This window comes from Pleurodeles waltl, chromosome 4_2 (genome assembly GCF_031143425.1).
Source record: "Pleurodeles waltl isolate 20211129_DDA chromosome 4_2, aPleWal1.hap1.20221129, whole genome shotgun sequence".
NCBI lineage: Eukaryota > Metazoa > Chordata > Amphibia > Caudata > Salamandridae > Pleurodeles > Pleurodeles waltl.
In genome coordinates, this window is record NC_090443.1 from 877307369 (window position 1) to 877320614 (window position 13246).

General features: G+C 41.6%; 1 protein-coding gene across 1 annotated transcript in view; it reads right to left on the minus strand.

Moving 5' to 3' along the window:
- The window catches only part of SCP2 (sterol carrier protein 2), a 322938-nt gene that overhangs the window by 213410 nt on the left and 96282 nt on the right, over nt 1-13246 (minus strand). The window contains exon 4 of the mRNA XM_069232654.1: nt 9430-9561. Coding sequence (XP_069088755.1) covers nt 9430-9561 — 132 coding nt within the window. The remainder of the gene's footprint in view (nt 1-9429; nt 9562-13246) is intronic.

Genomic DNA, 13246 nt, shown 5'->3' on the forward strand with positions numbered 1-13246 from the left:
TATTAGTAAGAGCTAATTATGTTCATTGAAAATCGTCACAAGCTACTAGTATTATTAGTAGTGTAGTGTTGTAATAGTCCCAACATCAGTTATCACCTCAATACATCCAACAGGGTTGCCAGGAGTTACAAAAAAAGGATTTGTTAATTTGGAATGCTTTTACGTGGGTAAAACCTAACAGTCATAGCAACAACATTTCTGGCACCAAAGTAATAATATTGGTAATAAGCCCCTCCAACACCAAATGATTTATTACTGAAATATCAGCTTTAAATATATTTTTCAAAGTCAACCATTTCTCCAAAAGTCAGCTTAGGAGTTGCAAAGATACACACATTTTCGTCGTGAATACACACTTTTAAATTCTGATAGACATATTCATTCAGACAAATAAAAGCGTTTAATTTAGTAGACTGGACAGCACACAGGCGAGCTACTTACAGGTACCCAGAAAGCTACCAGTAGTTCACGAGCAGTTGGTTGGTGAAGGCTGTTCTAATGTTTATGAATAGTAAGGATGACCCCTTAATGGAGAATAGTCCTTTCTCCTGGTGATTCAAGTTTCGCTTTAAGATAACAAAACCTGATCTTTCTGCACACTGTTGAAAAATTGGAGATTCTGCAAATTATATGTGCGTATCTTTTTTCTGTCACCTCACTTATGATGCCCACAAGGAATGAACAGTTTGGGTGTTCTCTTGCAAGAAGTTGATGGTGTAGCACTGTGGGCTTTGATGCTTTTTTCCCCACAAGGTCAGGCTAATTTCCATATAGTTAGCACTCTTTTAAAGCTAGATGGTGTTCCCAAATGTTTAGAGGCTAGGCTGAAACATTTCCATCACATTTTTATTAATTAGTTTCCTCATCCTTAGTGGAGGAAGTGTCTTAAGATGTGGACCAATAGTGTGCTGGAAACATAAGCTTTACGATGATAATGAAGTACAGCTCAGCAGAAACGCTCCTGAGGTTGCCTATTATAGACTTGAGCCATTCAGGTTGGACAACTCCTTCTGATGCATGTGTCAAATGATTTGCTTCTGAGTGGTTTGCTTTAGTAAACGCGGAACTGATATAAAAGTGATGTATTATAAGGAGAAGAGAAGGCTCCATCATGTTAATCTGTTGATTAGTTGAGCTGTCCCATTTCTTTTGCCTAGCGTCATTACTCCCTTTTTAGGTCTGGTGCTAACTAAGAACTTTTGTTTTTAAGACAAATCTTGAAAAAATACGTACATATATAAAGACTTATATATATGGGCCTTCAAGTCAGCACTATTCATCCATTGGTTTGTTACAGTGTCATTCACATTTGCTTACAGCCACCACAGCATGCAGCATGGGTCAGCCCACTGCAGCCATCTGTGAGTGAGTTGCAGCATTTTGCCCAGTTACAGTTTAATTCCGCACTTACAAAGGCAAACATCAAGATGCAAAAGGTCCATGATGCCCACTGCTACAGTGCATCGCACACTGGTCCCCTAATGTGGTTTTGTAGGGGTATAGTGGTAGGAGAGCAGTGCCGTTTTATTACAAAATGTATTCTTTGTTGTGTTCTATTCCTTGGGAGTACCAGATAGCACTGTAACTAAAATTTAGTCAAGCATCAAATTGCACAAAGATGGCCACCTTAGTGTTGCAAGACTAAGACACTGTGGTACAGGGGACCCATAAAGCAATGTTGCTTCTAGGGCAGTGTGTGTCCTTTGGGCAGCACGCAGGCAACAATACTGTGATGCTTGCTGCTTCTTGCCTGCACAGTCCTACGGGCAGTGAGTAGCGCCACGCAAGGCTACAGTACCGGCCTCTTCCTTAATTATATCATCTGACATAAAAAGTGAGCATTATGTCAGTTATGGTCATGCCTTTTAGCACAAAACAATTTATTTACTAATAAGCTTTATTTTGTTTTATTCATTGCCACTACATTCACTTAATGCAGCTCATTCTGAAGATGGTTGCCTTACTAGCTTGACCTCACTGCATTTAGCAAAGGCCTCACAAAGGAAGTAGCGCCACAGCCTTGAAGACTACTGTAAGAAATTGGATTATTAGTTGCGAAGGATGGGAGTCCTTCACAAGTAATAAGTCCACTTTTTTTTTTTAAACTGGGAACCTAGTACCCAAAGGTAGCACTTGGCTCTTTCAGGGTAGCAAACCAGAGTAGTCTAAGACCTACTCATGTGCAGAGTTGTGAGCTATAAACCTTAGCTCGCTGATTCGCAACAACACTCAATAAATCATTGTCCAGTCAGCGCTCTTTCTTTTAAAAATGAAAAGTGGTATAATGACAAAACCCTCCACTTAAACTAAGTGCAACATCACAAGATAAGTGGACACCATTATCAATAAGGTAGGCTCACTGAATTAGCCAGGGTGTTAAAAAGCAGAGAACGCATGTACTTAATTATTACAATAACATTAAGAAGAATGGGGACATTAGCAATAACCAATGCCAGTTACACTCCCCCACTAATGTCAATGGGGGTAATACTATCATTTTTTAACATTCATAATAGTGTCAAACCTAGCCATGTTAACCCCCAGGGTGCCTGGGGCGAGGTGGTCCTGTCCTCAGTTCCCGTGTGCCGGGGACGAGGCCAGCTCGTCCTGCACCCAGCCCACACCCACCATCAGGGATGGAAGGGGAATCGCTTCCCTTTCACCCCTGACTCCCACTAGGCACCAGAGATTATTTTTTATTTTTATTTTTCTACATATGTGGAGCAACCCCTTAGGCAAGGGTCGCTCTCCTGGGGGGCAAGAGGACATTTGATTATTTTGGGTTTTGGTTTTACATTTGGGCCATCAGAGCTTGGCTACCTCTCAAAATTTACCCACTTGGAATGGTGAGGACTGCACTTTTTGGACTTTGGGACGCTGCCATGTAGAAAATCTAGGAGACCTAGACACATCTGAAAACTAAACATCTGGGTAAGTCCAGGGTGGTGTGCTTCACATGCACCCGCACCATTTTCTTACCTACAATGCCCTGAAAACCTCCAACTTTGATAGAAATCATACATTTCTCCCACCTTTTTGTGATGGAACCTTCCGGATTCCACAAAATTCCTACCACCCAGCATTGTCGCATCTATACTAATAGAAGTTCTGCCCCATTTGTCAGCCTAAAAACGTTTTTTTTTTTTCCAAACTGTCCTTTTGGACCCGCTTTGGTTCCATCTCATTTTCAACATGTTTTTGTCTCTTCCCTGTCACAGGCACGTGGCCAACCTACACAAGTGAGGTATCATTTTTACCGGAATGCAGAGAGGATTGTTGAGTGGTAGGAAATCTGTGCCGGTGCGGTGATCCCACACAGAAATGTGGGGAAAAATGAGATTCTTTAGCTACATTTGAGGTTTGCTGAGGATTCTGGGTAAGAAAACACTGTGGGGATCCACGCAAGTCACTGGACTCCCTCAGGTGTCTAGTTTTCAGAAATGTTTGGGTTTGGTAGGTTTGTCTAGATGGCTGCTGAGCCCAGGGCCAAAAACGCAGGTGCCCCCCACCGCAAAATCAGGTAGTTTTGTATTTCGTAATTTTGATGTGTCCACGTAGAGTTTTGGGGCATTTCCTGTCGCGGGCACTAGGCCTACCCACACAAGTGAGGTACCATTTTTATCGGGAGATGGGGGGAATGCTGTCTAGAAAGACGTTTGTGGCTCCCCTCAGATTCCAGAACTTTACAGCACTGAAATGTGAGGAAAAATAGTTTTTTTTTTTTTTTTTTTTTACAAAATGTTGAGGTTTGTAAAGGACTCTGGGTAACAAAACCTGGTGAGAGCGCCACAAGTTACCCCATCCTGGATTCCCCTAGGTGCCTAGTTTTCAAAAATGTCCAGGTTTGCTAGGTTTTCCTAGGTGCCGGATGAACTAGAGGCCAAAATCCACAGCTAGGCACTTTCCAAAAAACACGTCAGTTGTCAATGTAAAAATGTGATGTGTCCATGTTGCGTTTTGGGGGCATTTCCTGTCACGGGCACAAGGCCTACCCACACAAGTGAGGTACCATTTTTATCGGGAAACTTAGGGGAATGCTGGGTAGAAGAAAATATGTGGCTTCTCTTAGATTCCAGAACTTTCTATCACGAAATGTGAGTAAAAAGTGTTTTTCTTCCCACATTTTGAGGTTTGCAAAGGATTCTGGGTAACAGAACCTGGTGAGAGCACCATAAGTTACCCCATCCTAGGTTCCCCTAGGTGTCTAGTTTTAAAAAAATGCACAGGTTTGCTAGGTTTTCCTAGGTGCCGGATGAACTAGAGGCCAAAATCCACAGCTAGGCACTTTCCAAAAAACACGTCAGTTGTCAATGTAAAAATGTGATGTGTCCATGTTGCGTTTTGGGGGCGTTTCCTGTTGCGGGCATTAGGCCTAACCACACAAGTGAGGTTCCGTTTTTTATCGTGAGTCTTTGGGAATGCTGGGTGGAAGTAAATTTGTGGCTCCTCTCAGATTCCAGAACTTTCTATCACCAAAATGTGAGGACAAAGGGTTTTTTCCCAAATTTTGAGGTTTGCAAAGGATTCTGGGTAACAGATCCTGGTGAGAGCCCCACAAGTCACCCCGTCCTGGATTCTCCTAGGTGTCTAGTTTTGAAAAATGCACAGGTTTGGTAGGATTCCCTAGGTGCCGGCTGAGCTACAGGCCAAAATCCACAGAGGGGCACTTTCCAAAAACACGTCAGATTTCAATGTAAAAATTTGATGTGTCCATGTTGCATTTCCTGTCGCGCGCATCAGGCCTACCCACACAAGTGAGGTACCATTTTTATCGGGAGACTTGGGGGAACACAGAATAACAGAACACGTGTTATTGCCCCTTGTCTTTATCTACATTTTTTCCTTCCAATTTTAAGACAGTGTGTAAAAAAGGCGTCTATTTGAGAAATGCCCTGTAATTCACATGCTAGTATGGGGACCCCAGAATTGAGAGATGTGCAAATCTACCATTTCTTCTCAACACCTTATCTTGTGCCCATTTTGGAAATACAAAGGTTTCCTTGATACCTATTTTTTACTCTTTATATTTCACCCAATGAATTGCTGTATACCCGGTATACAATGAAAACCAATTGCAAGGTGCAGCTCCTTTATTGGCTCTGGGCACCTAGTCTTCTTGCATCTACAAGCCCTACATATCCCCACAACCAGAAGAGAGTCCAGCAGACATAACAGTATATTGCTTTTGAGAATCTGACATCGCAAGAAAACGTTACAGAGTAAAACATGGAGAAAAATTGCTTTTTCTTTTTTTTCACCTCAATTTTAATATATTTGTATTTCAGCTGTTATTTTCTGTAGGAAAACCTTTTAGGATCTACACAAATGACCCCTTGTTGAATTCAGAATTCTGTCTACTTTCCAGAAATGTTTCGCTGTCCAGAATCCAGCATTGGTTTCACACCCATTTCTGTCACTAAATGGAAGGAGGCTGAAAGCACAAAAACAGTAAAAATGGGGTATGTCAAAATTGTGTTGAAAAAGTAGTTTGCTGATTCAAGTCTACCTGTTCCTGAAAGCTGGAAAGATGGTGGTTTTAGCACTGCAAACCCTTTGTTGATGCCATTTTCAGGGAAAAAACGACCAGCCGTCTTCTGCAGCCCTTTTTTCCCTTTTTTTTTTTTTTAATAAACTCATTTTTCGCTGTATTTTGGCTAATTTCTTGGTCTCCTCCAGGGGAACTACCAAACTCTGGGTATCTCTACTATCCCTAGGATGTTGGAAAAAAGGACACATACTTTGGCTTGAGTAGCTTATGTGGACAAAAAGTTATGAGGGCCCAAGTACGAACTGCCCTAAATAGCAAAAAAAAGGCCTGCCACCTGAGGGAGGAAAGGCCTAGCAGCGAAGGGGTTAATCATCAACATTGTCAACAAAGCATCAATTTAAATTACATGCGCCATAAGTTTATTTTACTCTTGTTAGACTGCTATTGAAGTCCTAGGGCCTTACCAACAGGACTCCTTATATTCCAAAGACTATGTGCCAAAGAATAGGCTCAGAAAGAGCTTTGAAATACTGAACAGTCTTTCCCGGTGCCAACATTATAAGGTCATAGGAGACACAGGGTGCCTTTGTGTGAAGGAACTTCTTCAAGGACTGCTGCAATCCCTGAAGCCTCCAAACACATTTAAAAAGGCACTGGTGGTGCTCCTTGTCATTATGCAGCACCAAAGACCAACAATATGCAAATGTTGAGCCCTTTGCAAGGGCTTACGATGCGCTCCGAAGCCCAAGGCATGAGTACTTAAGTAGCTCTGTTATGAAGCCAAGGTGCAGTTTGACAAGCTAATTAACAGATGTATATTTGCTCCCAACCCCTTTGTTGCCCAGGAACTGGGTCGAGCACTGTTAATGGCTCTATTGTGTGAGGGGGAGGGGCTTTGATCCTCTTTCTGGACAGCATACTAATTAGCTTGGACCTGTAAAGGGGGGGGGGATGAAGGCCTGGAATTATGATTATAGGGTGAGTCAGGGAAATATGATAATTCTTAAAGTGGCAAAGGGGGAGTAGATATAATGTTAGGGCCTGTAAATCTGCAATAAAGCTACATGTTTACACCTGGATTGATACCTGGCTTGACTCTGTAGGCCTAACTATCCCAATAATGTCAATTAGGGCAGATATTGCCCATAACATGAAATACAAAGTAGGTACCTTAGACCTTCATTAAGCAACACAGACCTACACTATGAATGCATACTCACATTATAAGGCCTACTCCAGGTCAGTACCAATTCCTGAAAAGTCCGTTCTGTGACAGGCTACTTGTGTGCAGAATCCGGGTTGCACAAGACAGTAGTCTAAATGCACAGCTCACACACAAGTGTGTTCATATGTTTGTGTGTAACTAGCCTATGGCCTCTTAACATAGCTACGCAGTAGCCGTCTTATCTTAAAAGGAAGCTAGCATTCTCAGTCCATTTACCATGAGTGAGAGACAGGGATACAACAACTCTATACTACTACTTAAATTTGAACAAAAATATGCAATGGAACTCATGTCTCAAGGGAAATATGGGCTAATCAAGGTCTCACGCAGGGTTGCATCCTAGCACATCTTCTCTTTAACCTTTTTCTAGCAGACCTAACAAAGTCACTTGATCAGATAGTCATCCCCCTCTTCTGGGTCCACTGTGACTCAGTCATCTACTGTACACAGATGATATGTTCCTTTGCAATCTAACCAAGACTAGACTTAAGATCCTTCTGGATGCACTTTTTCAATATGCCAGTGAAAATATGTTGGAAATTATCAGACAAAAAAAACAAAGTTATGACAATTATGGATCGTAATAATCGTTTCCATTTTATTCTTTTAATTGTGTATAAAATGGTACATTCGAAAGTAGTATTAGTTGCAATGGTTTTAATTAACTGGTGCAAGTAAATAAAACTGAAACTCAGCTAGTGAGACTCACAGTGAGAGGCCGAAAACTGGATAGTCAAAAGCAAAGATCCCAGGGGGATTAAGTGGGCAGAATATACTTTGCAACAACTATCACACACAGTCTTGCTGGGTGAGCTGATTTTTGGTGTCTGGTGCACGCACCTGCCATTTCTGAACTGCATCAGACGAGGTTAGACTTCATAGTCTTTGAATCGTATATTTTAGTTCTACTAGTTTATAACAAAATAAATTAATAAAAAACAAAAAAGAAAAGAAACTTACCTTTGCTGCTGCACGCCGCTCTGCTCCTCTGTTTCGTCGCTGGCTGCCTGCAAACAGGCACAGGCTCCCAGCCTGCCCTGTGCCAATCCTGACGGTGCTCGGGATTGGCTGGGAGTAGGGTGCTCCCAGGCAGACTGGGAGCCTGTGCAGGCTTGCTGGGCTGGAGAGAGCCCAGTGCGCATGTTTGTTTGGCCCGCCCGAGGCGGCCGGCCAAACATACATGTGCAGCGAGGGGGAGTGCCTTTTTCAGTAAAAGGTTTGCAGCTACTGGGGGGAAAGGGAGGGCGGGGGGGGGGCGTCGCTCCTCCGCCCAAATGGAGAAGCCGCCCCTGCTGATTGGGACTCTAAATGATAACAAGTGTTTTGAAGCATGTTATAACAGTGGTTTTATCTAGGTGACCTCCATGTATTTTAAGATATTATTGTCCCTGGCCATTGTGTTACATTAAGCAGACGTCACTAATTCATTGTTTCACCCTGATATTACCTTTTTCCATGTCATATTTAGTGATTCCCCAATGAAAAATTGGATAACTAATCTTCGACCAAATGGTTTTGTACATGGGTATTTTATGAAATAGTACTATTAATTATCCAGAACGGCATGTTTCAAAATAATGAGATGTTTAACTTAAACACATTATCCAGCATTGCTGTATTGTGTGTAAATGAAACAGATTTCACAACTTCGCAATTTCGGATTTTCATACACAAATTACATAAACATTTAAATCATGCAAACGAATGACACGTTTAATTTGAGAAATTGTCACCTTTCTTAATTCATGGTATTCACATGATGGCTGCAAGACTCTTAAATGTACTTTGCATATCAGACACTACTGCAGCAAGGAATCAAACCCTTATTATAGTGACATTAACTGGTCCTCTTCTATTTCCGGGTAGCTCTGGTGTGCCAGAGGCTAAAAGAACACAGTGTTTTCAGTTTCAGTAAGGTAACCTGTTGGTTTTATTTATTCCTCAAAATCGCTATTCAAAACAGCTTTGTGAAGCTTATTCCAGACGCAGTGCATTAACCTTTAATTCCACAACATTTAACAAGTTGAGTGCGTGAACACAAGGTATATTTATATTTATTTTATTGTAGCCTATGGAGGGCATGTGTGTGTGTATACTGCATAAGAGTAATTAATAACACCTCGCATCTCAGTAACCTTTTAAGACGTCATCTACTTTAGGTGCTCTAACAAAGGCCCTTTCTTAATATGGTATGTAGCTATATTGTGCAGTAACGTTTTGCTTTATGACAGTGCTCATCTCTGGTGTGGTGCTAGAATTGGCACACTATTCGTGGCACTTTTTTTTAACATTATCACTACAGCTCTTCGAGGCCTCAGCCTATAGGATTTCTGTAACCTCCCTACCTCCATCCATGCTCTCACTCACAAACTCATCCATTCACCCACCCAGCTATGGACCCATTATCCAACATTTCTCACATGCATGAACGTTGCCATGCACTCTCACTCGCTCATCCATCCATGTACAGACAGACTTATGCCTCCAACTGGAGACTCATTTTCACATTAACCCACTTACATAGCCTCACCAAATCAACAAGCAGAAAAGAGACACTGTCAGTTAGAAAATAGTCATACCTATTGGTTTTGGCAAACTTATTTAAAAAGTGTAGGTTTTGTGGATTCACTAGCATGGACTATCCGAAGCTGGTCTGAAAGGCAAACTGTGAAAAAAAATATAAATATGAAACTAAGTTTATGGCACTGTGCCCTACCTCCTGAAATGAGCTGCCTGGCCATAAACAAGGCCGTGGATCCAGTAGAGCAGTTGTTGTTGACGTTAACAATGGGGATCCCAGTTGTTCCCAGGCTGTGGTAGACTGCACGCTGGCCACATGTTGAGTCACCTATAAACAAATAGAACACACTTTTTCAAAAGTGGGACAACAGTTGGACCTATGACTGTATTCTGACTATAATGCCCTCACCCACACTCCATGGCATCAACACAAGTGACGGCTGATTAATTTATAAAACAATCTAGTAATTATTCAGCATCCTTTCATCCCCTACAACCTTCCTACAGCTCACAGTTCTCACTCCCGCCACTGCAAACACAGCCCACCACACTTTTTTCCTGAACTTGTGAATTTGAACTCACTTGACTTACAGGGGAATCACAACTGATCAGCTACCTTTTTCCTGCATCCTTTTATGTCTTTGGTGAAAATAGCCAACCCGGTCCAACTTTCTAATCCCTCCTCTTCTCCTTGTAATATTTAGTAAGATCCATATTATATGTAATACCTCTCAGTAGCAGATTAGCTGCTGCTGAGAGGTACTGAGAGTGAATCCCCATTCATTAAAACAGATGGATTTAGTGTAAGTGGAGTTCCCATCAAATACTTGTTGTCCTTAATTATTGGAAGTGCATAAGAAAATATTCTTCAGGGAGACACATTGCTGTTTTTGCTTTAAGTGTGATTTACTCTAGTACTACTCCTTTCTAACACCTCAATTTCAGGAGTGCGGCTGATCTCCTGACTTCCTGTACCTTAAGACTAAAGCACAGCAAAATATTTGTGAATAGGGCACAGTGGTCTGACTTTCTCTGGCTCAAATCCCACTCTCTGACAGACAGTGCTCACATTTAAGCTATTCACACCAAACCACTATATTACCAAACTCATTACTTTAATGACTCATTTATCTCCTTATTGTAAACACCAAATTTCGATCTTCATAAACACTCAACTTCCTTTCCATGATTTCTCAACATTCAGTTTGCTTTGATCCTGCTTGCTTTGGTCTTGCTTGCTTTGAACTTTGATAAAGTGCACACCCTCCACCAAAGTCCCCCACTGCTATCTCTAAACTTACATCTTTCCATCATACTAAAAACTGCGCTTACATAGATTAACATTGCTGCTTCTGTGGCTCCTGACACAATCTTCTAGCTATTCCTAAGGTTTAGGCCTCACCACGCTGCTTTTCCATTTCTGTACTTGACACTTTCCACAATTGCTTCTATGGCAAAAGCTTTTCTGCAGCTTACTACCAGTTCTTTCCTTTATTTGGAATTTTGTATTTTTATGTATGGCTTCCACTACAAGACGTTAGCATAACTAAACGGACTGAAATCTGGTTATCCACTGTTATGACGTAACAACAGTGGGAGACAAAAGTTGGTGCCCCTCTGCTGTGATGTGACCCGGGGAAGTGCTCTAGTTCCCTCTGTACCACACCACACTCAGGGCTCCAAGGACTCAAGCAAGGCAGAGAAATAGCAACTGGCAGGCTCACAAACCTTCTACCACCTGTACCTCGACTTCACAGATGCGAGGAAGGCCCTGCCCGCAGTAGCCATCACATTCACCTGCCATCACAAGCAGATCGAACAGAGCCACTATCAGATTGTGCTGACCACATCCACTTCAATATGAGAGCAGAGAGCATTGGGCTGGATATTTTCATTTGATGACCGTTGGGACCGGCATATTGTGTGCCTTATGCAAGGACAGGGGCCTAAGGAAAGACATGCTTTAACTCAAACCCAGTTCACAATTATGCTCCAGAGCCATTTTCAGTTCCCATATTTGGACAGTTTTCCTGGAGGAAATCTATAGGTACTCAAAGGGAGCACTAACAATTGCCAGGGAGAGGGAAGATGACCTGACCTGGAAGGGCAGCCAGCTCTTTTCAAAGAAAGTGGAAAGAGGGAAACTGATGTTTTCAACTACCAGCATCAATTTCTCAGAGAGTGTTAAAAGTACAGGCTGGAATCCCTGTGAATGATGGGAGCAGGGCTGGTTGGAAGTCAGCTGGATTGCACGGGACAGAAGAGCTTAACCTCTATCTTGTGTCATTTTGGACTCTGCGAAGCATACATCGCATTATTAAGCCAACCACCGGTGGACCAAGCAGGATCATGATAAATGAGACTGGCAATTCTACAGGTTGGCCCTTTCAGAAAAAGCTGACCAATTTTTTATGTGTTGAAAGGATGCCTCCCAGAAAGAATCTACCAGGCGTTACCTGCTGCATACCTTGTGGGAAAACACCTTCAGGTGCACAGTTTATAGCTGAGATATGATTATGATTCAGACACAAACAGCGGTTTGCACCTGGTTCAAGATTTGCACAGGGTGGGGAACGAGCCCTGAAATCAGAGGAGCCTGGTAACTAACAGCAGATTTTCAGACCATAATCAGAATCAAATTCATATAATAACTTATTTGTCGTTCAGAAGGAACAAGGTACTTATCCAAGCCCATTTACAACAGATGTGAATTTAATATGCCAATTTAAGATCACAAGGATACATCATCTACAGAGGAGACTAAGCACTCTATGATAAAAGTACCAATAATACTGGAAGAGTTAACAGCAGATTTTGACTTGGTGCTTTTATTACGGACTACAGTCATACATCAGATTGTTGTTGGTCAATAACTGATGCTCTCTTGAAGGAGTTGGATTGAAGTGAGATGTTCAGCAGATCACTCAGAAGTATTTCAACTAGAGATTATAAAGTAATCTGTTGCTGTTACATTTGGAGCTACTAAGGTATAAAGATATTACAATGTTGATAAAACGTGTTAAAAGAATTAATGGGACATACACTTGCATCCATTTTTTTTTTTTAAATCCTTTTATTAAGCAACAAAAACAGCCATTGCACAATGTATCATACAACATTAAAGAATGCAGTATACCTCTATGACGCAAAGACAAGTTACAGTGAGTGACAAGTCATCAGAGGTGTAGCATTGCGATCAAAAACACCCAGGCGAAATATGCTGATGAATCCAGTCAGTAGCCTCGCCCCCTTCCCCACCCATCCATGTGCTTTGCATCCATATGTTACACACTGAAACAAGTAGTTAGAGGAACCGTGACAAAGCCCAGAAGATCAGAGACAGGACTTGGAAGAAAGACACCATGGCAAAGGAGATATCAGCTTAAGATGAAACACAGCTTAAGTGGTTAACAAAAGAAATGTCATGTAAAAGCAGAAATAGTGGTACAAAGGGTAAACAACAGGTACACTGAAACATGGGGAGGCCTCAGGCTCTTTGTGACTAGCAAATATTTGCAGATTTCACAACTAAAGAAAAGCTTGAGTTGCATACTGAACAATATTCCTTAGAAATACAAACTATCAAATGCATGCAACAATATGGGAGTAGATGATTTCTAGAGTAATTTATCAGGTCACTGGCAAAGAAGAAAGTAACTCACTGTCTAAACTGAATGAAAAAGGGTGTTCAAGCAGAGAATGAAGTTTCCCACTAAAATGGCGGGATGGTATTATAAAACTATATAAAACAACCAATACAACTTTACTATTGAATGGGAGCAGTCGGAAACCGTTTCCGTACCTATGGTTACTGCTAAGCCCCTGTATGCCATGCCATATTAAAGAGCATCTGAAAGTAAAGATACAGATGCACACAGATGTAAAATGACTTCTGTCGGATAGATGGCATCTTTTCTCACTTTTTAGCTTTTTGCCTACAGTAAAAAGCCTGTGTGTTCATGTAGGATTATTATAATGTTGGAAAATAAGAATGGGAATCGGTTTGGGTATTC